General features: G+C 43.2%; 1 protein-coding gene across 1 annotated transcript in view; it reads left to right on the top strand.

Annotated features, from left to right (window-relative positions):
- ALMS1 (ALMS1 centrosome and basal body associated protein) overlaps positions 1-14,111 on the top strand; it is a 213,802-nt gene extending 199,691 nt beyond the window's left edge. The window contains exons 18-25 of the mRNA XM_047744572.1: positions 6,348-6,468; positions 7,946-8,149; positions 8,433-8,659; positions 9,402-9,582; positions 10,443-10,506; positions 12,587-12,686; positions 13,296-13,475; positions 13,743-14,111. Coding sequence (XP_047600528.1) covers positions 6,348-6,468; positions 7,946-8,149; positions 8,433-8,659; positions 9,402-9,582; positions 10,443-10,506; positions 12,587-12,686; positions 13,296-13,475; positions 13,743-13,787 — 1,122 coding nt within the window. The 3' untranslated portion in view covers positions 13,788-14,111. The remainder of the gene's footprint in view (positions 1-6,347; positions 6,469-7,945; positions 8,150-8,432; positions 8,660-9,401; positions 9,583-10,442; positions 10,507-12,586; positions 12,687-13,295; positions 13,476-13,742) is intronic.
- Positions 14,112-24,620: the final 10,509 nt, after the last annotated feature.

Below are 24,620 nucleotides of genomic sequence, written 5' to 3'. Positions count from 1 at the left end.
AAACAGTTATCACTTGAGTTCCTGCTTCTATAAGCTTTAATCTGTACCAATTTCTTATATAAAACTTTGTGATAGAATCAGGTTTCTGATCAATAAATCTGTATCAAAGGATTACTGTCCATACAATCTATATCAAAATTTTGTTTTAGACAGTTTGTGATTGTGTCACCCTTTACTGGTTAGTAAATTTTATTATTGAAACTACAGTTGACATGTGATCTGCATATACCTAAAAACTCTTCACAATTTGAAAAGACTGTCCTTTGGTTCCTATTATGACATTGTCTTATCATTGTATATCCCTGATCCTAAACTTCAGTGGTTATAAATGAACTAGCATACACACATTCCTCTGAAAGAAAAGCATCTCCCAGCAGGCATCTGACTGGCAGAATGTAGCAATAACACATTTCTTATATGAAGAAGAGCTATATAGGCTCATGTAAGGAAACATGACCTTTCTCCTATGTTAGATACATTTTCTTCAGCCCAATTTCTACCTAAAAAAGTAACTTTTTAATTGAAAAGCTTTTGGGGGTGGGTCTATCTGAAGGTATCTCTGCTCAATAAATGTGGGAATTGAGTCTGACCTAGATTTTAATTAAACTTAACAGTACTGAAAAAGCCTTATCTATCTCTGGGATGGTAGGAGTTATTTTCTTTCTTTTCCCATTGTGGAATAAGACATCAGCAGGTGAGTTTGCTATCATAATACTAGAAATTAAAACCGCAGCCAGCCAGCCAGCCAGCATTTGTCTTTTTCCAAGACTCCCTGCAACAGAAAACGTGAAACCATGATGGCTGATAATATCAGCGGATGTGTAGTCACTTAAATCTTTTCATGTAAGCCTCATTGCAGAGGCCGGAGTGAGCTGATTCACACCCAGGCCCTAAGGGATGATGAGATTGTCCGAGGAGATGCCTGAGACTGTCCCATGGACTAAGGAGAGTGACTGATTCGGTTTACCGACAGCATCCGTAAATGAATGCAGCAGAACTGATGTGATGTCTCTTGGTGGGGCATCAACACAGATTGTCAGACCCAGTGAGGCCTATGCATTGTGATGATTGTTGTGACACTGTGGCTGTCATCCTGGCATCACTGCATGATTCTGACAGTTTGCACCGGCCCTCGTCACAGTGTGGGTAGTGCTATGTCATACCGACAACATCCAGGGCCCACGTTTTTTTGGGATTGTTCATGCTTTATTATATGAACATGACACTTTGGTCCACTTCCACTGTTCTTATTTCACTTAACAGGAGATGTAGGACCACAGAACATAAATTTTGTTCTCCAAATAAGTCTTTACCTCCATTATTTGTTTGCATAATAAATAAACACATTTTTACAGCTTTTTTGAGATTTTTCACATACCATAAAATTCACCTAAAGTGTGCAGTTTAGTGGTTTTAATATTAATCACAGAGTTGTGCAACCTCCCCCCCCAATCTAATATTAAACATTTCCCACGCCCCCTAAAAACACCCAGTACTTGGTGGTTCAGTTGTTAAACATCTGTCTTCAGCTCAGGTCATGATCCCAGGGTTCTGGGATTGAGCCCAACATCGGGCTCACTGCTCAGCGGGAAGCCTGCTTCTCCCTCTCCCACTCCCACTACTTGTGTTCCCTCACTCGCTGTTTCTTTGTGGTAAATAAATAAAGTCTTTAAAACAAAACAAAACAAAAACACCCTGTACACATTAGCAAAGTCCCTCTGCATTTCTCCCTGCCTCTCACCCCTGCCCCAGCCCTGGGCTGTGGTTATTAATCTACTTCCTGTTTCTGTGGATTTTCTGCTTCTGGACATTGCGTATACATGGAATCTTACAATATGTGATCTTTTGTGACTTAACTTCTCTCACTTAATGTTTTCAAGGTTCATCTACTTTGTATCAGTGTGTTCATTCCTTTTTATTGCCAAGTACTCCGTTACATAGTTTATTTATCCATGGTCAGCGTGGTCAGCACACGCTTGGATTTCTTCTACTTTTTTGGCTATTCTTAACAAGTCTGCTGGGAACAGTCCTTCCAAGTTTTGTGTGGATGTATGTACTCATTTCTTTGGGCAGATGCCTGGGAGCAGATATATGCAGGAGCGTATGCTAACTCCACATTAAACCATCTGAGGAACTGCCCGCTGTTACCCAAAGTACTGTCACCATTTTGCATTTCCACCAGCAGAGTGTGAGGGCTCCAGCTTCTGCACATCCTTGAAAACCCTTGTCTTTGTCCTTTGGGTTTTCACCATCCTAGAGGGCTAACTAAATATATTTTATTATGAAGGAATTTATTTTTAGACTCTTTTCTATTTTTAAATGTTTGTGACGTTTTATAGGCAAGAATTAATCCGAAAGAGATTCGAACTAGAAATAGAAACACACACACACCCCAAAGCCCTTCCTTGAATCAGATGTAGACATCTGTTTTTCACCCCCAGTGGTGCATACCCTGACTGGCTGTACCCCTGGGATGTTCAGGGGACTTGTGCTTGGAAGTGAGCGTCATTTCCACTGCGTGTGCACCACAAAGCCCTTAAGGCTCTGCTTGCAGAGCCCCACCATTGCCTCCCTGCGCACGGGCAGCTCATTCGTGTGTCTGAGGCTGTTATCGAAGGTCTTACCCTCTAAAGATCCAAGATGTGCAGTCATTGCACTCCCTGACAAAGCTCTGTCCCCAGCTCTGCTTTCAAAAGGCGCAGGAAGTAGGTCCAGTCTTCCTCTTGGGTTCCCACTTCCTGGAAGTGTTTCCTCTCAGGTCTTCACTCTGAACCATTTTTCACAGCTCAGGCTTTCTACTCCCCTTTCCTAGAAACTGGCAGCTTTCCTGGGTCTATTAAGTTTGCCGGTACCTTATTTTTAAACATGTCTCCGAACTAAGTGTGTTGTGCTTCAAATGTGAAAGCATGTTGACAGAGGATTTATCACCTTCCCTTTGGTGGCTAGAACATTTCTTTGGCCTAACATACGTTTTCCTTCTGTTGAGCTCACCAGAGCCACAAAGCCTCTTTAGCGGCACTCTTTCCTGTATGTTTTTGTTTTATTTTCACTTCTTAAATGGGAGTTCAACCACATCGTACAAAACTTGAAATGTATAAAGAGTATTTGATACAGGACGTCCTTCCCACTCCTGTTCCCCAGGCACATAGCGCTCCTTTCCAGAGATACTCAGTGTCATTAGTTCTTGCACATCTTCACAGAGATTTTTTTTTTAAAGATTTTATTTATTTATTTGACAGAGATCACAAGTAGACAGAGAGGCAGGCAGAGAGAGAGAGAGAGGGAAGCAGGCTCCCTGCCGAGCAGAGAGCCCGATGCGGGACTCGATCCCAGGACCCTGAGATCATGACCTGAGCCGAAGGCAGTGGCTTAACCCACTGAGCCACCCAGGCGCCCTTCACAGAGATTTTTAAAACAGCTCTATTGAAGTATAATTTATATACCATAGAATTCATCCTTCTTTTTTTTTTTAAGAGAACAGTGGGGGAGGGGGAGCAGAGGGAGAGAGAGAATCTTAGCAGCTCCACGCCCAGAGCAGAGCCTGACATGGGAATCAATCTCAGGACTCTGAGATCATGACCTGAGCTGCAATCAAGAGTCGGATGTTCAACAGAGTGAGCCATCCAGGCGCCCTTTAAGCCCATTTTTAAATTACGTATGTGGAATGTCTCAGTATGTATTTAGATCTTGAATTTCTTCCACCAATATTTTCATTTTTCAGTCTGCAAGCTTTGCACTTCTGTTGTTAACTTTATTCCTGAATATTCCATTCTTTTTGATGCTGTTGTGAATGGAATTGTTTCCATAATTTTATTTTCAGACTGTTTATTGCTAGAATATAGAAATACGGTTGATTTGGAGGGGGGCACCTGGGTAGCTCAGTCAGTTAAGCATCTGACTCTTGCTTTCAGCTCAGATCATGATCTCAGGGTCCTGGGTCAGGTTCCATGCTCAGCGGGGAGTCTGCTTTTCCCTCTACCCTTACCCCATGCTTGTGCATGCACTCTCTCTCCCCCTCCTCTTCAAATAAAATTTAAAATATATATATTTTATATATATATATATTGAAAAGATAAAAAAATACATATATTTGGGTTTTATCTTCTCGATTTTATATCTGCAATCTGGCTAAACTTACTAGTTTATAGTTAATATAGTTTATAGTTAATACTTCTTTATGGATTCCTTAGTATTTTCTATGAACAGGATCATGTCATTTGCAAATAAAAAGAGTTGTACTTCTTCCTTTCCAGTCTGGGTTGTTTTCCTTCACAGGTGTTTTATCACTAAGAAAGCAAACCCTGCATGTGTCTTTTTTCTCACAAACTGGCAGCTTTGCTTTTTATACTTAACAGTCTATCCTGAAAGTCCCTTTCAGTCCCTAACGTGCTTCCTCCTCTTACAGCTGCAGACCAGTCGGGCCTGTCTTCCTCACAACCTCCCCTAGCCTCATACATTTGGGGTTTTTTAACATCACAGTAGTCTCCTAGTTTTATGTTAGTTTTTTGCAGTTTATAATCTCAATCATTCGTTCTTTCTAACACTTCTGTACTTTCAGAGATGCAGGTGCTCCCTTATTGAGCTGGGGAGACTGGCACAGAGAGTGTTCTCGGGTACAGATAGCTAGTGAAGGGAGGATCTGAGATCGACTTAAGTCTTGGGACTCCAGACACAGAGCTTTTTCTACTGTGTCAAAGTTACCGCCCTTCCCCCTGCCTAACATGTAGGGCTTTACAATTACCCCTTGTTTGATTTGGCATCATTCCTGTTTATTATTTTGGATCTTGACAGTCATTTAGGCCCTCCCAGATATGGATCATACGAGAAATCACCTGCTTCCCATATCTCCAAGACACATATATGAAATGGTGAAAAGGAATAGCCAGAGCAAACCAAGTAACTGGACACTTAGTGTTTAGTGCTTAGTAAATACTTGCTGTTGGATCCAAGAAATGCACTCATAAAAGGCCTCTCCGTGTTAGTAATGTTTGGTAAGAGTGGTTCAACCAGTTACAGTTCTACCAACTTATTTTGTCATTTAACCCACATAACTCCCATCTTGCCCTCAAAGATGTCATGAGAAGTTTTGTCATTTTATTGAAATCTAATTGTACTCAACTACACGTTCTTTTGGCTGACCAGTTAGTGACCACATCTACTAGAAGAAACCAGGCTAACCGGGCAGGGCTCATTCTCCCTGCCTTCCTGAGCCCTGGCTGAAACGTGCTCATCTTTTCTTTGGCCTCCAGACGCTCGCAGATTGTTAGATTGGTGTTCCAGTCTAGACTTTTACGTGTCGTCATTGTTAAATCCAGTTTGCAATGCTTATCTTTTTGAAAGGTAAAACATTTCTTGTCTCCAGGTATCAAGTTTCTAAAAGAAACTATTTCAGTTTCCTGAGGGCCCTGGAATATAGTTTATCTAGTTCAGGGAGCAGACATTCTTAGTTTCCTTTCCTAACTTGGCCTTCAGTTCACCTTTACCAAACTTGCTTAAGTAGACAAGTACCTGGCATTTATAAAAAATATAAATGCCCATACCCCTCCCCTAGAGATGCCACCTCGTTGTCCTGGGTTAGGACAATGAGAAATCCCCCAGGAGATTGTTGTAATGAACAAGTTTAAGAAATACTGTTTCATACTACATTTTGATCATCTTTTTGTCTTTCACTTAACATTCCACCATCAACTTCAATCCATGAAGTTGCCCTTCTTTGCTCTAGTTGCTCTGAACATAATTATAAAGCCCTTTTGGTTTCTTTAATAATTTTTGAAATACTCTAGTCCCTTGGGGCTTCCCATGGGGCCTTTCACCTCTTTGTATGTACCTGTGTGTAAGTTTCTGAGTCTGATCTTACTAGAAAGCACCCTCTGCACCTCTCCCCACCACCTTTAGTCATTCCTAGCTCTCTCTATCTCTCATCAAAATTTCATTCTGAAGACCCACCACCCTAATCTTTGGCTAGCATCTTCCTCAGTTTTTTCAAGTCCCATGAACATACTCAGTCTTGATGTCTTCCCTTCTTTTTCTTTTTCTTTATCTTTTTTTTTTGAGTTTTCAGAGTCATTGTTTATTATCTATCTATTTATTCATTTATTATGTTCAGTTAGCCAACATGTCTTCCCTTCTTAATACATTGCAAGCCCTTATCCAACAGCAGCAGCTTTCCTCTCCCAGTTATAAACGGTGCTGGAAAATGTTCCCATTGCCACAAGCTTCCTGGCCATTTGATCTCAACAAATGGAATCCAGTGAAAAATTGCTCTTGGTAACTTGTATGTTTTCTTATCCTGTGGGTGACTGTACAATTGACTGCAGGTAGTAACAGGGTCTCCTTTGTTTTTCCAGGTGCCAGACCATGTGATTTCTTCTGATTCTGTTTCATCTTCTACCAGTAGTTTCTGGAGCTCAAGCTCTACCCTTGGCAACAAGCAAAATGTACAAATGTTAAACAAGAGCATACAAGCAGGTAAATTTTGGTATTTAAACATTTGCATTAAAATACCAGTAGATCTTTAACATATGTTAAGATACTCAGCCTCAAAACAAAATGAAGATTAAAACTATACTCAAATGCCATTTTTCATCTATTAGACTAGCAGAAATCTAGGTCTGGTAGTAAGTTTGTGGGCACAAGTGTAAAGAAGTAGGTACTCATATGTTCTGGTTGGGAATACAATCCTACAGACAATTTGGCAGTGTCAATCAAAATTACTTTGACCTGGCACTTCTACTTTTGGAATTTAGCCTATAGGTATATTTTGCCTATGTGCAAAATGACAAGTGTACAGAATTAATCATTGAAGTAGAGGTTGTTTTTTTTTTCTCAGATTTTATTTATTTATTTGACAGAGATCACAAGCAGGCAGAGAGGCAGGCAGAGAGAGAGGAGGAAGCAGGCTCCCTGCTGAGCAGAGAGCCTGACATGGGGCTCGATCCGAGGACCCTAGGATCATGACCTGAGCTGAAGGCAGAGGCTTTAACCCACTGAGCCACCTAGGCGCCCCTGAAGTAGTGTTTATTATAGCTGAAAATTTAAATCGACTTAGATATCCATCAATAGCCAGCTGCTTAAATAGATTATCATATGTCCATATCATGAAGCATAGTGTGAGGACACTCTCTCTCTACTAAAATGACAGGATCTCCAACCCTGATAATTAAAAAGGAAAAGCAAAGTACTTTAAAAATAAAGGAAGATAGTTGCTTGAATGTGTGCAAAAAATTCTCTGGAACCATGGGGTTACAAACTGAATGAATGGAAAACAGGAATGTGAAGGAGGCTTTTCACTTTTTTTCTATATCTTCTGATTTTATACAACAAAAATAAACGTTGCCCTTGATTTTTTTTTTCCCCCTCAAGTCTTGACTTAATATCTGTCAGCCTCTTCCTTACCTGGGTGCCTGCCAGTAGGACTATAAGCATTAGCTATCTTTCTCACTTGGGATCAGAACTGAAATCCTGGGGCCCCTTTGTGACTCAGTCGATTAAGTGTCTGCCTTCAGCTCAGTCATGATCCTAGGGTCCTGGGATTGAGTCCCGCATTGGGCTCCCTGCTCAGTGGGTAGCCTGCTTCTCCCTCTCCCACTCCCCCTACTTATGCGCGCGCTCGCGCTCTCTCTCTCTCTCTCAGTCTTTGTCAAATAAAATAAATCTTTAAAAAAAAAAGAACTGAAACCTTTACCCATTGAATCCATGTTAGTTGTTTTTTTCCCCTCTAATATCTAAATTGACTTAGAAGTAAAAACCTTCTTTTTTTCTTCCTTGCCTTCTTCCCTCTTTTTCTCCCTCCCCTCCTCTCTGTCTCTCTCGCACTAACCCCTCCACACCACCCAGAGGAGGCCTGCATTTTTGAAGGCTTACAGTTTTCATTTACTGAATTGAATACACATGTCAACTAAGTCTCAAGGCTACTCCCAGAATATCTGTGGATCTTTTTCCTCAGGTAACTTAGAGATTGTGAATGGTGTCAAAAAACACACTCGAGATGTGGGGATGACTTTCCCAACTCCAAGTTCTAGCGAGGCTAGAATAGAAGAGGACAGTGATGTGACTTCTTGGTCAGAAGAAAAAATAGCAGAGAAAAGACTTCTTGCCAACTATCTTGGGGACAAAAAGTTAAGGAAGAACAAGCACAGCTTCTGTGAAGGTCAGTTTCTAATTCCAGTTTTGTAGCCAAAGAACTAATGAATTTCCAGTCTCTCACAATGCTAAGATTCTTTATTTCTAAATGACTCTGTTGACCCCATCTCCCCAAACAATACCTTGGCACACCTTCTAGTACTAAAGTTGCAGTCATGCTGGTAGTTTAGCCAACTCCAGGGTATCCTGGTGGCCTCTGACAGCTGAGTCCCCAAGAGCCTATATTACACACATGTCTTTGATGAGCACAATGGGAAATCTCTTTTCTTTTTTAAAAATATTCCCCATAGGAGTTTCATGGTTTGTTCCCATGGAAAATGTGAAGTCCGGTCCTAAGGAAAACCTGCCCAAGCATCATGGCCCTGGTATCTGCTGGTTTGCACCAATAACCAACACCAAACCATGGAGGGAACCGCTGCGGGAACAGAACTGGCAGGGACAGCACATGGACAGCCACAGGGCACTAGCCGGCCCAGGCAGAGAGCCACCGAGGCCGTTTGTGAGAGCAACGCTACAGGTGCAGTGACACGAGTTAATTTTAGCTGTAGGTTTAAAGGGGTCAAAGGGGGACATACAAAGAAGCTAAGACTGTGACTTGGCCTTCTGAAGATTAGTCATGTAACCCTCATTTCTAGCCACCCGCTCCCGCAGTTCATCTGTCCCTATTCTCATCGTTAATCAGAGGCTGCCTTACTGTTAACCGTTGCAGACTGGGCGTTGCCCCCTCACCTGGGGACAAGGCAAGGGAAGGGAGGGTGTTGTGATGCTGCTCAAGGGGTTCGCGGGTTCTTGCATGTGGCGCACTCCGGAGGCCTGTTACTATTGTCAGCCTTACATGTGTTCCTCCGTTTACAGAACTCCTGCTCCTGCTTAGCATGGGATTGAAAAGGCACAAAGTCCCTTCTTTACATGTACCTTGGGAGCTGAAAGAAATGTCATTTAATAATGCATTTGTTGGAAGGGACATTCAAAATAGCACAGTGGGCTGAGCGACATCTAGAAGAGTTGCAGTTGCCAAGGTCGTAGTTCTCAGCTCGCTGCAGAGGCGCTCTTTGACCCCTCCAATGGCCTGCCGCCACCCCCCCACCGCCACCCCCCCCCCACCCTGGGAGTTGTTAGATTATTCTTCGGCTCTAGATAGTTTCTGCACTGTAGAAACAGGCTCTTCAAACCACTGTGGGGCCGGTGCTTTTTTGCAAGCCCTTAGAGAACAGAATGCATCATTCATGTGAGGTCAGGGATCCTTTTCTCCCCCTCAGGAATCCCTTCAGTTTCACAGACCTGACTTCATCTCCCGCTCTGGGGAGCGGATAAAGCGTCTGAAGCTGATAGTCCAGGAGAGGAAGCTGCAGAACATGTTGCAGAGCGAGCGGGAGGCCCTGTTCAACGCTGTGAGAGAACGGCAGGGCCGGGACCCTGTGCGCCCGCTTCTGAAAAGAGGTACCCTCTGCCTCTTCACTTTCCTATCATGGCTGCTTCCCCGGGGAGCGTGTCTCAGTGCCAGCCCAGTTACAGGGACAGAAAGGGACTCTTAGCTTGCTGAGTCTCCACTCTCCCCGGGCAGCAAAACCTGCCCTGTGTGGCTCTCAGCGCTCTCATTATCCACATAAGCCCCAGGTCCTCCTGCCCTGTCACTGCATCTCAGAAACCAGAGTGTACAGTGAGAATGGTATTTTTATAAGGCAGCTGTGGGTCCGTGGGCAAGTTCCAGGATTGCCAAATTCATGGGGGGGGAGGGGGTTGTGATGATGATGATGATGATATGTAACCTTCACATGTTTTGCCCAGACACTGTTCTTATTTTATGCTTGTAACACCTCCCTGAGATAGATACTATTAATAACCCTGGTTTACAGAAGGGAAAACAGACAATGAGAGCTTAAGTCCTCTGTCCAAGAGTATACACCTGATAAGCTGGGATTTGAACCCTGATGGGCTCGCTTTAGACTCTGCACTCCTAACGATTCTGCTAGGTGTAAGATCTCCAGAAAATAATGTATGAGCACTGTGAAAACTACAAGTGCTACCTAATGCTTTCATCGCAGCCTTACCTATAAACTGGCCAATGTTTCTGTTCACACTGCCTAGTCTGTGCTACAGCATGTTGTGTCTTCAGGAGCCTGCTGTCATAGCCCCCATAGTCTAACCTTGGCCTTAGCCTTGGCCATTGCTCACCACCCAGTACTGTCAGCTCAAGGTAGGGGCATCAGGTCCTAGCAGCTCCCTCTCACAGCCCTTGAGCAACACACCCTTCCCTATTAAGACGCTATCTCCTGAAAACCCCTTCTTCTCATGCTTAGGCTTCCTGGATGCCCGAAAGAACAGGCCTATTGGGAAGAAGGAAATGATTCAGAGGTCTAAACGGTAAGGCTAAAAGAATAAGAGTAATTCCGAAAGTATAAGTAAGGCCACCAACTGATTAGGAGCTCTGGTTTGTCCCTGGAATAAAGACATATGCTCAAGTTAAAATGTTATGAGAAAATTAGTTGTGAAAGAAGTTTCTCACTGATAGCACTAAAAAAGGAAAGAAAAATAGCAGATTTGTGGTATGAATGAGTCAGATAAGAAAGATACAAAGAATTCCCTTTAATTTGCATGCCTTAGTCAGGCTTGTCTTTGTTAGAAACCTAAATATAAATAAGGATACCTAAAAATAAATAAACAAAAAAATAAACCTAAAATATAAGATATGACTATTTTGAAATAAATTGTTTATTTATTTTTTATCCTTTTATCCACACAATCACATTTCTAGGAATTTATGCAATACAGTGAGAAATAATGAAATACTAAGACAAATTAAACTTTATAAAAAGTCAAATTTGGGGCATCTGGGTGGCTCAGTTGGTTGAGTGTCTGCCTTTAGCTTGGGTCATGATCTCAGGGTCCTGGGATCAAGCCCCTTGTCCGGCTCCCTTGTTTCTCAAATTCCTCATATCAGTGAGATCATATGTTAATTGTCTTTCTATGATTGACTTATTTCACTTAGTATAATACCCTCTAGTTCCATCCATGTCATTGCAAATTGCAAGATTTCTTTTTTTTTTTTTTAAATTTCTTTTCAGCATAACAGAATTCATTGTTTTTGCACGACACCCAGTGCTGCATGCAATATGTGCCCTCCTTAATACCCACTACCTGGCTCCCCCAACCACCCACCCCCCGCCCCTTCAAAACCCTCAGGTTGTTTTTCAGAGTCCATAGTCTCTCATGGTTCACCTCCCCTTCCAATTTCCCTCAACTCCCTTCTCCTCTCCATCTCCCCATGTCCTCCATGTTATTTGTTATGCTCCACAAATAAGTGAAACCATATGATAATTGACTCTCTCTGCTTGACTTATTTCACTCAGCAAAATCTCTTCCAGTCCCGTCCATGTTGCTACAGAAGTTGGGTATTCATCCTTTCTGATGGAGGCATAATACTCCATAGTGAATATGGACCACATCTTCCTTATCCATTCTTCTGTTGAAGGGCATCTTGGTTCGTTCCACAGTTTGGCGACCGTGGCCATTGCTGCTATAAACATTGGGGTACAGATGGCCCTTCTTTTCACTACATCTGTATCTTTGGGGTAAATACCCCCTAGTGCAATTGCAGGGTCATAGGGAAGCTCTATTTTTAATTTCTTGAGGATTTTCCACTGTTTTCCAAAGTGGCTGCACCAACTTGCATTCCCACCAACAGTGTAAGAGGGTTCCCCTTTCTCCACATCCTCTCCAACACACGTTTTTTCCTGTCTTGCTAATTTTGGCCATTCTAACTGGCGTAAGGTGGTATCTCAATGTGCTTTTAATTTGAATCTCCCTGATGGCTAGTGATGATGAACATTTTTTCATGTGTCTGATAGCCATTTGTTTGTCTTCATTGGAGAAGTGTCTGTTCATATCTTCTGCCCATTTTTTGATATGATTATCTGTTTTGTGTGTGTTGAGTTTAAGGAGTTCTTTATAGATCCTGGATATCAATCTTTTGTCTGTACTGTCATTTGCAATTATCTTCTCCCATTCCGTGGGTTGTCTCTTTGTTTTGTTGACTGTTTCCTTTGCTGTGCAGAAGCTTTTGATCTTGATGAAGTCCCAAAAGTTCATTTTCGCTTTTGTTTCCTTTGCCTTTGGAGACATATCTTGAAAGAAGTTGCTGTGGCTGATATCAAAGAGGTTACTGCCTATGTTCTCCTCTAGGATTTTGATGGATTCCTGAGCAGGATTTCTTAATGTTTTTATTCATCTGTCTGCCCTCCCAGATCATGAGGAACCCAGCCATTGTTCTTTGTGTCCAAATGTCTGACAAGAAGCAGGCCCAGACAGAGGCCTGGGGCCTGTGTTTGAGATCTGAATGCCCTGAGATTAGCAGACCTTAGGGACAAAGGGGAGAAGAGATCATGTTGCTGTGTGGTTGGGTAACCTCACTGCTTTTTGTTTTCCTACTGGCACCATTCCTAAGGATTTATGAGCAGCTTCCAGAAGTTCAGAGAAAGAGAGATGAGGAGAAGAGGAGATTGGAATACAAGTCATACCGCCTGCGAGCTCAGCTCTTCAAGAAGGTCAGTCAGTCCTTGGGCAGGATCCATCAGGTTTATCAGGGGAAAGAGAAGTTGAGAGAAACACATCTGACCTATTTGAATTAACTATATCTGGGGAGTAAACTTAAGCTTGTAATGCATTGTACCACACCTGGAATTTGGAAGATAAAGGCACCCATGACTAGATTTCAAATCTAAAAATCTGAAAGGCGAATCTAGAAAAGGCACCCTCCAAGCATACATTTGGAACAAAACCAAATTCTGTACTTAAGAGTCATGGTGGAAATGTCTAAATCTATCAGAATTCTTGGCTTTTTATTCTAGAGTCCCAAATGGTAGTTCTGTGCCCCTTACTGGTAAGTCAGATACTTCTAGAGCTTGTAAAATAAACTGGAAAACGTCCGAGTGTAGCATAAGAGTTGGCAGCCTGGGGACTCAGAGCCTCGAAACTGCCACCATTTCCAGCCCGTGGCCCAGGCAAATCAGTGGTGCCACAAATCCCAGACCCTCCCAAGGCCAGGGAACTTGCCACCAGTATATTCCTTGAGAAGCCAGGCAGGCGACCATGCCTGAAGGTCCATATCCTTCACTGTTCTCATTTCCTTCCCAACCCCTTCACTTCACCACCAGAGGACTCTGAAAGTCAGAATCCAAAAGACGTGTTTATACCAGACCGATGTGGGATTGGAGAACTGCTTCTGGAGCACACCCGGAGCTGGGCTGGGCCGGGCCCTTCGAAGAGGGGGCCCCCAGGCACCACATGGCCTGTCCAGTGGGTCAGCATCACAGGCCAGGCCTCTCGTTGTGCTCGTATGTTTGAACTGATGAATGGATGGATCATAAATGATCTGTATCTATACAGAAGTAATAGATACTAAGTATATAGATCATCTTTCCTAAACACTTCAGGAAGAATTTTTTTGCGTAATTACCATAGTTTCTGTAAGTGGGGAAGATAAACAAGATTTGGGAGAACCCCACTGGTCTCTTCAGTGACATGTCTAGGGCGAGGAGTGACTGTCTCCCTCTGATGGCAAGAGTATCTGACTTTTTTCCTGTCTTTCTTTTCTTCCACAGAAAGTGACCAATCAGCTCTTGGGGAGAAAAGTTCCCTGGAACTGATAGGAGATTATTTTCCTCACAGTCTTGGAATTATATTTTATCAACATGAAGAAGCACAATCCTTACTTTTATGAGTCTGGTTTAATAAAACTTAACTCTTTGTCTATGTTTAATTTAGAAGTAGTAACCTTCTAAAGAGTCTGAGGAGAATGGTGATTAGGATTATTAATGGTTTGGAAGCAATATTTTCTCCACAGCGGCCTTGCCCACAGGAATGTTTGTCACAGTGATACCATTTCTGAATTCTAGCCACGAGTAAGTCCCTTTTTGTATGTGTTTTTATACTTTTAGAAAATAAATAACTTCTGATTGATTCATAGTAAAGCAAGCAGCAGAGGGTCATTTCTTTACCATCTGGAGATGTGCAGGGAGCTATGTGATGTCTCTCCTAAGGTGTATGGGGAGCCTCAGTCTAAAAGCATCCGTCAAGGGAAATGGGCTGTGCGAATGAAATGTGGCCTTTCTTCACAAACATGGCAGAACTTGACGATAGCTCTGCCGTGGGCTTCCTGGAGATGGGGTCTGGTTAGAGTAGCTATTGGGCAGGCCCAGACACTCCCAGCAGACCGGGCACCTTGGGTCAAGAGCCTCCTCTTAGCCTCATTCCAACTTCCCATTGGCCTCTGGCCTTTGGTGGATTTTCCTCCAGCCACCCTCTCTTCAGGATTGAAGCCTCAGAGCCTTTGTTATCACACATGGAACCAACATTTATAACCTGGATAACCACTTCTGAAAAGCATGAGTTAATAAAAGTAATCATGTACATAAAGCATTTAATGAATCCTGTAGTCTAGAATGACAGCTAAAGCCCAGAGTTGAGGGGGGAAGGTGCTGATTGGCCTCATTCAAAATTCAGGGAAGCCCCATCCTCCCCAAAGCCTTCCTCAGAGGCCAAGTTAAACAGTCCTGCCACCGAGCAGCTCTGAGGGCGCCGCCAAGGCTCCTTTCCTTACCCAGAAGGAGGCTATGAAGAAGACTTAGAGAAAACATTTGGTATGTGAAGTTTACTCCCTAGTTTTTCCCTTTTATGCTAGACAAGATAATTACGCACTCTGGGCCAGTTCACCTATAAAAGGGTTAATAACCCCATAAACCGCCCCCCCACCTTCAGCCCTCAGATGCTGACTGTCTTCTGTCTTGTCAGAGTTATTATCCAGAATACAAACAGAAAGTGATAGTTGTCTGGAAACCTGGGTCTGCGCGGAAACCAGGGCAGGATGGAGCCTGCTTAGGAATGATGAGTGTGATTCTCTTCAGGCCCTGGGCTGTGTCATCCAGGCACCTTCCCAGAGCATTTAGGTTCAGGGCTTGGGAAGCCACAGGTGGCAGCTGGCCACCAGCTCCCTGCCCCCAGCCCCAGAACACACCTGCTTGGGAATGTTACCACTGATGCCCTGGGGAGAAGCTGTTAGCCTCTCCAATTGGTTCTACAGACTTGCTTTCACATTTTAATGGTAGTTCCCAGGCCACTGGGCCCTGCATGGGTAGGGTACAAAATCAAAGCCATGCATGGGGGAGGTGTGCTGAGAATTCTCCCAACTGCAGTTTTCCTTGGCCAGGTGCTGCCTGCAGGTCCCAGGCATTGGCCTCACAGGCAATCCTAGTACCTCTCCCGGAACCTGTTCTTCCCCCACAGTGCTCAGGATGGTTCCCCCCACGCTGCCCACATCAGTCCAGGCTGAGCATCAGGCAGAAGCCACAGAGTCAGTACCCTGTGCTGCCACACCTGTGGCCAGGCTCTGCTCTCCTGCTTTCCATGAGCCCCAGTACCAGGACCTTGCTCTAAGTGCTTTTGTCCCGCGCCAGGCAGGATGTTGGGCCTCTTCTTTTATTTTTTCTTGCATGGATACGGGGAAGGCAGGCCCAGGCTGAACCATTACTCCTGGCTGCAACCTGTCGTGGGGATTCATTCTGGAATTGCTTCTTGCTAGCCTGAGAACCCACTTGCCCTCCTTTCTCCTGGAGGTTAGGCTTCAGCCTCCTCAACCACTTCTCTTCTCTGAGAGGGTAGCTTGTGTTGCTGCCCTCGTCCAGCAGAGGCCTTCAGTGACCATCAGCAGGTGCAGTGTGGGGTGGGCGAGTGTACGAAGAAGGCAGAGTGTCTTACCCATAAATCACAATGCATTTTGTGTCCCAAAGGATTGTTCCGGCCAGTCATTAGAGAGTTAGGCCAAGCTGAGCTGTTAACATAGTCTTCATCTTTACCTGTTGGGGAGCTTGGGTGCTTTTAACCTACAGTGTCAGTTTTATTTTTATTGACCATGAACCCTCGCACACAGCCCTTTCCCAGTTTCTCACTGAAATACTCCTGAATTCTGGTTGGGAAGGTGGTGTGGAGTGGGTCCACTATCAACAGTTAAAGCCAACATTATTGGCCTCAAGGGGGCACTCTTGGCTCCTCTCCATAAGTCTTGCTCCTTGGCAACTCCCCATGATGAAGATCCTGAGGTAAGAAAACTTTACTACCAACCCCAAGGTTGAGTCATCTTCCAAATATGACTGGGCTACATATTAAGGGTATTACAGGCCCCAGGTACACAGGTGTGGGCTTTTCATTTTCTTGGTCCATAGCCCTAGCCCTGTCTGCTGCTCTTATATCTTTCAGAGAGCTGTAGTTGGCCAGAAAATACTCAATAACCCAAGCCAGCTCCTCCTTAGACATTGGGATAAATTACCCCTCTCTCCCTCACTGTGTGTATGTGGTGTGTTTCTCACTCTCTATCCCTGACTTGTTTCCTTTGATGGTTTGATGCTGGCACGTTTATTCTGGGTAGTCTTACTACTGCTGTGCATGGGGTTTGAGGTCCCGCATGTCTCCAAGGAGGACATTCATATATTCCTAGGATCCCTGACCTGTTCTCATCACAGTGTTCACCCAGACTCACCCACTGCTCCCCACACAAGACAGCTTAACAGTAGAATCTAAGTCCAGGGGTGCCTGGGTGGCTCAGTGGTTTAAGCCTCTGCCTTCAGCTCAGGTCATGATCCCAGGGTCCTGGGATCGAGCCCCACATTGGGCTCTCTGCCCAGCAGGGAGCCTGCTTCCTCCTCTCTCTCTGCCTGCCTCTCTGCCTACTTGTGATCTCTGTCTGTCAAATAAATAAAATCTTAAAAAAAAAAAAAAGAACCTAAGTCCAGAACCTCAACTAGCCACAGGGCAGATGGGGCTGGACTAAGAAATGCCTACTCTAGCTTCAGGTAATGAGACAAGGACCAGTTGAGAAAAGTTGGGAAAGTGTTCATATAGTTCCCATTGTCCAGCCCTAATTTATAGGCTGAGAACTTTGGCCAGGAAGGAAACTGTGAGCAGGAAGTACTCAGGAGACACATACTTGGTGCCATCTTTTGACAGGCAGGCCTTAGCTCTGGACCCCAGAAAATAATGAGGAATAGCAAACAATCTGCATAGGGTTTGTTTGTTTCCTGGATTGTTCATTAAATAGGTAACTCTATGAGGCAGTCGTCAGCACTGCCTGATCATTTGTGGGGGTTTGTTTCATTTGTGTAAGATTTTTTTTTTTTTTTAAGTAATCTCTACACCCAGTGTGGGGCTCAAACTGACAACCCCGAGATCTAAAGTTGCATGCTCTACTGACTGAGCCAGCTAGGTACCCCTGCCTGATCCCTTTGTTTTGCCAGGGCTAACACAATGTGTAGCAAGTGTTTGAGTCAATAAGGGTTTATCAAATGGCACCCAAAAGGGTCATCAGTCCAGATTGGAACCCAGAGGCTCTGGGAAAGAATTCAGGGGTATTTAATCGATAAGTTACCTGAGGCACCTTAATGTTATGGGGATCTGTTTAAACATATGATAAAGTGTGGAGCTGAATAAGTGACGACTATATAGAAAACTAAACAACAACCCAAAAAAGATAATTCCAAGGAAAAGAAAACAAAAATCTACATAAAAGGATAAGTAATCATAATTTTACTGTGTAGCTTAGCTTAAACATAGAATGTTGCTGTTCACCAACAAGTGGTCCAATCTCTGGGAAGCTGGAGAGTAGGAAGGGTGCACATGCATAGTGTAGACATGGCCTCAACTCCCAAAAAGTAGTCCGCAGACAAGCTTAAAACTGAGCATTAAGGGGCGCCTGGGTGGCTCAGTGGGTTAAAGCCTCTGCCTTCGGCTCAGGTCATGGTCTCAGAGTCCTGGGATCGAGCCCCGCATCGGGTTCTCTCTGCTCAGCAGGGAACCTGCTTCCCCCTCTCTCTCTGCCTGCCTCTCTACTTGTGATCTCTCTCTGTCAAATGAATAAGATCTTTAAAAAAAAAAAAAAAAAACAACTGAGCATTAAGAAGAAGCCACACAAGTCCCTTAAAGATGTGGAAATGGGCACCTGGGTGGCTCAGTGGGTTAAAGCCTCTGCCTTCGGCTCTGTTCATGTTTCCAGGGTCCTGGGATCAAGTCCCGTGTCGGGCTTTCTGCTCGGCAGGGAGCCTGCTTCCTCCTTTCTCTCTCTCTCTCTGCCTGCCTCTCTGCCTACTTGTGATCTCTGTCAAATAAATAAAGTATTTTTTAAAAATGTGGAAATGAGTGAGACCTGAAACCACAAAAATCCTAGAAGAGAGCACAGGTAATAATTCTCTGACATTGGCCATAGCAGCATTTTTCTAGATATGTCTCCTGAGGCGAAGAAAACAAGCAAAAGTAAACTGTTGGGACTGCATCAGAATTAAAAGCTTCTGCACAACGAAGGAAACGGACAACTTACAGATGGGAGAAGATATTTGCAAATGACATCATAAGGGGTCAGTACCCAAAATAAAGAACTTATACAACTAAATGCCAAGAACCCCCACAAATAGTCCAATAAAAAATGGGCAGAAGACATGAACAGGCACTTCTCCAAAGACATCCAGATGGCCAACAGATGGCATGAAAAGATGCTCAACATCACTTATGATCAGGGAAATGCAAATCAAAACCACAATGAGCTATCACCTCACATCTGTCAGAATGGCTAAAATTGAAAATAAACAAGTGTTGGCAAGTTATGGAGAAAAGGAACAATCTTGCACTGTTGGTGGGAATGCAAACTGGTACAGCCACTCTGGTTAACAGTATGGAAGTTCCTCAAAAAGTTAAAAATAAAATTACCTTATGATACAGTAATTCCAGTATTAGGTATTTACCCAGAGAATATGAAAACACTTATTTGAAAAGATATATGCACCCCTGTGTTTACTGCAGCATTATTTGCAGTAGCCAAAATATGGAAGCAATCCAAACATCCACCAATAGATGACTGGATAAAGAAAAGGTGGTACACACAGACACACAATGGAATATTACTCAGCCATAAAAAATGAAATCTTGTCATTTGGAACAACATGGATGGATCTAGAGGGTATAATGCTAAGCTGAATAAGTCAGAAAAAGACAAATACCGTAAGATCTCACTCATACGTGGCATTTAAGAAAACAAACAGAAAAAAAGACAAACCAAGAACCAATCTCTTAACCATAGAGAACAAACTGATGGTTACCAGGGGGGAGGTAGGTTGGGAGATGGGTTAAGAAGGTGATGGAGATTAAGGAATGCACTTACTATGATGAGCACTGGGTGAAGTATGGAAGTGTTGAATTACTATATTATACACCTGAAACTAATAACACTATGTTAATTATACTAGATTTTTTAAAAAATGTTTTAAAGACAAGTGAGTATACACAGGGAAGTGTAGGGCTGCTCTTACACATCACAAATCTATAGAACTCTGACTCTTTAAAATAGATGGGTACATATGTAATCTTGAGAGAAAAAACTAGACTTAAGTGTGAAGGGCAAAAATTTAGAAGTAAATATAGGAAAGTATCTAAGAACTTAAGGAAAAAGTCTTAAGGAACAAAGCACAAACCATAGAGCAAAAGATTGATAAACTCAATTAATGAAATGTAAAAATTCTGTATTGGAAGACACCATAGGGGTGCCTGGGTGTCTCGGTTAAGAGTCCACCTCTTCATTTCAGCTCAGGTCATGATCTCAGGCTTGTTAGAGCCCTGTGTTGGGCTCCATTCTAGGCATGAGGCCTGCTTAAGATTCTCCCTCTCCCTCTGCCCTTCTCCACCCCCATAAATAAATGAATGATGAATGAATGGATAATTACAAATAACAAATAAAGACTGAAAATACAAGGCACAAAACAGAAGATAATTGTAGCACATGTAACCAACAAAGATTTGTATCCAAAATATATCAAGAACTCTTATGAGTCATATTTTTAAAAAGATAATCTATAGAAAGAGGGACTAAATAAAAACATGAGCAGGCAGTTTCACAGAACAAACACAACTGGCCTATACATGTATGATAAATTGCTTGACTTTATTATTAATTGGAAATGCTCATTATTAGCAGAATACTCCATGCTGGCCTCTTGGGTGTGCATGCACGTCCCAGATCTGGTCCTCAGAAAGCCCTTGCCCATCCTCTGTCCCACCAAACTCTGAGAGTGCAGACCAACCCCAGGGTCTTAGCCAGACTAGTCCCCACACTCGCCGTCTGGAGTCCTCTGGTGTGAGTCAGTCCTCTGAAGCTCTTGACCTACAGGGAATGCATATCAACCTGTCCAAGCAGTGAAGGCCTCCCTAGATCTGGGATCATATTCACCAACATTGTAATTCCCTTGCCCTATGGTAAAACAAATTATCATAAATTAACCCAATCTGGTGTGTTTTTCTTAGAGCCTGGAAGAAAAGGCAGAGGGGAAATAGCCTGTTGCATACCCACTCCTCCTCCTCCTGGACTTCGGAGTCAAAGATGGCAGTCTATGGACTCAACTAGAGTTTAGAATTCTGGGTAGTGAGGAGCACCTGGCTGGCTCAGTTGGTAAAGCCTTTGACTCTTGATCTTGGTTGGGAGTTCAAGCTCCACATTGGGGTGGAGATTACTAAATAAATACATAAACTTAGATTTCTGGGTAGTGTCAACAGTAGGGCTGCCAGATTTAACAAATTAAAATTAAATTAAAATACAGGACTCCCAGGAAATTTAATTTTAAATGAACAAATGATTTAGTGTAAGTCCTGTGCTATATTTGAAATATACTAAAAAATTACCCACTGTTCTTGTGAAATTCAAATTTACTGGGGTATGTCCTATTTTTTGTCTGGCAACTGGAGTCCACAGGGATTAGGGGCAGCCTAAGTTAATGATGGGGAAAACGGAAAGGGAAGAGATGAGACCAAGAGAGTCCCCACTTACATCAGGAAGTCTCATCAGGACAACCTAAGGTGCTAAGTGCCTAGCAAGGATTTTGGATCTGTGTCTCATGTCTTCCAGAGAGACTTTGGAAAGCCAGCCCTGAAGAGGATAGATCGACTGACAGGTACCAACTTGATAGAGAAGTGGTGGGCAGGACAAGGCCAGCCTTCCATATGGGGTGACCTCATCAGCACAACAAAGCAAAAAAGTCACTCTGTTATAAAAACACTTTTTAGTTAAATTCAGGATGCAAAGAAATTAGATAAAAATCCAAAAAGAAGTTTAAACAGTAACTGAGCGTTAAGGGAGAAAAGAATTAAATAAATGCAAAGGCCAACAATCATGTGGTCCATTTATATGAAGCACCTAGAGTAAGTGAATCAGAGACAAAAAGTAGCATAGTGCTTGCCAGGGACTGGAGGAGGGGGGCAGAGAGCTGGTGTTTGGTGCATACAGTGAAAGTAGATGGTGGCGATGCTTACGCGGCAAAGTAAATGTACCTAATGCTACTGAATTGTACAATTAAAAATGGTTAAAATGCCAAATTCTATGTTAGGTATATTTTTCATAATAAAAATAAATAATGAAAGGAATTACAACTTATAAGAAATAAAAATCACAAATATTAAGATATTGGTAAAACGTGTAGCTTGGAATTAGAAAGCCTAAATTTAAAAATATTTAAAATGTCAACAAAAGAGAAATTTTAAAGGCATTATTTTTTTTAAAGAAATGAAATAATTTTTTAAATATGTGATAAAGCCAGTTTATAAATTAAGGTAGTATACATATAACAAACTTTTTAGAAGGGGGAAAATAAAAATGGTCAGGAAGCCTAAGAGCAGATAAATTAAGCTAAAACAATTTAATAGACAAACTACATACTGTCAACAACGAGGACACAATACACTTGAAATAATTTGAAAGGAAAACAAGGTAACAGTTGAAAAGTATGCAATGAGAAAGAAAATGAAGGGCATGCTGTATAGGCAGCTGGAGAGATGGGGTGATCTCCCAGCCAGGAATCTGTTGTGGGCAGCACTGAACCCCCAGCAGCTTTGTCCAGTTCATCCTCCTCCCGTCTGCCCCTCAAGAGGTTGGTGTGGGCCACAGGTCAGCTTCCCATGCCCACTCTGGAGTCCCTCACATCCAGCTGGAGCTCAAGTTCAAAAGATGCCCCAGGTTATCCAACATCATCAAGGATCCAGACTCCTCATGCCTTCAGTGGTTGGGAGAAAGGGCCCTTCCTCCATGTTGCACCCATCAGACAACAGACACTCCCCCCATCTCCCCCTCCTACTTCTCAGAATGCTCCACGGAGAAAGCTTTACTGGCACCTCATTGTCCTGCCTAACTTTGCTCCCCTGAATCCCACCAGGCTGCTAGTAGGAGCAGGGCTTGGTCCCAGACCCCCATCAGGGTGCTCTGCCCTTTTGTTCCCCAGACCGACATGCCATGAGGCTATTCACTTTATCCCTCAGGCACTTCTTTACCTCACTGGGCATTTGCTTCAAGCAGCTGGTCCCCCCTCCTCTGGTTCACTCCCCAGGGAGTTAAAATGCCCCCAGAGGAGAGATATTGACCGAAGAGAGTAACCTTTAGGTTCTGCTCTCTCCTATGGGCTTTCTCTAGCCATAGTCTCTGGTGACTTGGCCCACAGAGGCAGTGCTCTGTTTAATTTCCTCTAATGCTCAAAGAGGATGCCGCCTTCTCCAGTCACCTGCTAGCTTTAAAACCCCAGCCTGCTACCGGGTCACAGGTCCATACTTCCTGCATAGTTGTTCCTAAAATAAACTTCCCATTTTAGCAAAATCTAAACTATCTTATCCCCAGTATATAAAGCTGAGCATTTTCATACTGATTTTGTTCAGAAGGTAACCACCTGGTTTATAATACATGCAAAATTTATTCATTAACCTCCCTGATAATGTCTCCCAGTTAAAAAGTCACTATGTCCCCACTGTAACTTAAATATTTTTTTTCTGAATGGTTTCTAAAAAAAAAATTAACTCTGGTCAAAATGTGAAAACAACCCTAATGTCCATCAACAGATAAATGGAAGAACAAAATGTGTGTGTGTGTGTGTGTGTGTGTGTATAAAACCGTATTACTCGGTCTTCAAAAGGTAGTGAAATTCTGATGTATGCTACGATATGGATGAACCTTGAAAATATTATGATAAGTGAAATAAACCACACACAAGAGGACAGCTACTGTATGACTCCACTTAAACAAGATACTTAGAGGCAAATTCATAAAAAGAAGGTGGAATGGTGGCTACCAGGGACTGGGAGGAGGGGGTGAAGGGGAATTATTGCTTAATGGTTACGGAGTTTCTTTTGGGGGGATTGAAAAGTTCTGGAAATAGTGATGATAGTTGCACAACATTCTGAATGTAGTTAACGCTACTGAACTATATATTTAAAATTTGTTAAAATGGTCAACTTTATGTAATGTATATTTTGTCACAATATTAAAAATACGAGGAGGAGGGAGAAAGGGAGGCAGGGGCAGAGCAGGGGAGCACAGACCTTCCTGCAGGTACCCACCTACATGGGCACCAACATGTGCGCGCCAGACGGAAGAGGCATGTGCCTGGCAGGCAAAACCAAAAACGAACTTACCCTAGTTTAACCAGTACACTGGTACATAAAAGGAAACCTTGATGTTCTTAAAACTTGACCAAGGTCTGAATAAAACCTCATCTTTCAAATTGAACAAATTACTTATTAGCTGGAGAAAAGTGAAGGGAAGTTTGGAGTCAGCATTCTAGGGTTTTTTACTGCTGGGTCCAAGTCACTGGCCTCTAAAATTATCCTGGACCTCACCCTCCCTCCTTCCTACTTTCTGGAAAACTATCAGTCCCCTACACTTGCCCAAAGAGGTCTTTGCCCAGATCACAGAGCTGCACTTTGCCATTCCCTAAAACCCACCGCCTCACCTCTGTCTGCATTCCCTTATGCCCAGTTCAGGAAAAGAACTTTCTCCTCTTCCACCCCCTTCTCTCTCAAACACACACACACAAAAAATCAGGAACATCCCACCTCTGCCAGAGTTCCAGGCCCATAGGCACTGATTGTGACTTTTAGATTCCTCAGGAAGACATCAACCATCAGCTCTTGCTCCACAGAAAGGTCCATAGGTGTTCTCAAGCCTTCTCGGTCAGTGGCCTTGGGGTTGCAGGTGGCACCTTGCCCATCCTTTGCTTGGTCGGGGCAGACTCATGGCTGGCTGTAACTCCCATAACAACTTCTCAACATCTCTGCTGTCTCCAAACCTTTGTATCCTCCCTTTGGTTTTTAGAGCCATCTAAGCTCTTCCTTTTTTATCTCGAAAGACTTTTTGGAGGTGAATTTCATACAACATAAAATTAACAATTTTAAAGTGTACACTTTGGTGGCATTTAGTACATTCAGGATGTGAAGTCACCACCTACACTGAAATTCAAAACATATCCATTGCCCCAAAAGAAAACCTGCAGCCATCACTCTCCATTTCTTCTTTCCCCAACCCTTGGCAACCCCCCTAAACTGTCTTGGTCACCTGCTTTGGAACTTCCACATTTGGGTCTCAAAGCTTATTTCTTATCTCTCATACCTGGTGCCTGGTCTGAAGCTCCAGCCTA

Source organism: Lutra lutra, chromosome 9, assembly GCF_902655055.1.
Source record: "Lutra lutra chromosome 9, mLutLut1.2, whole genome shotgun sequence".
Classification (NCBI taxonomy): Eukaryota; Metazoa; Chordata; class Mammalia; order Carnivora; family Mustelidae; genus Lutra; species Lutra lutra.
This window is presented reverse-complemented; position numbering and strand designations above follow the sequence as displayed.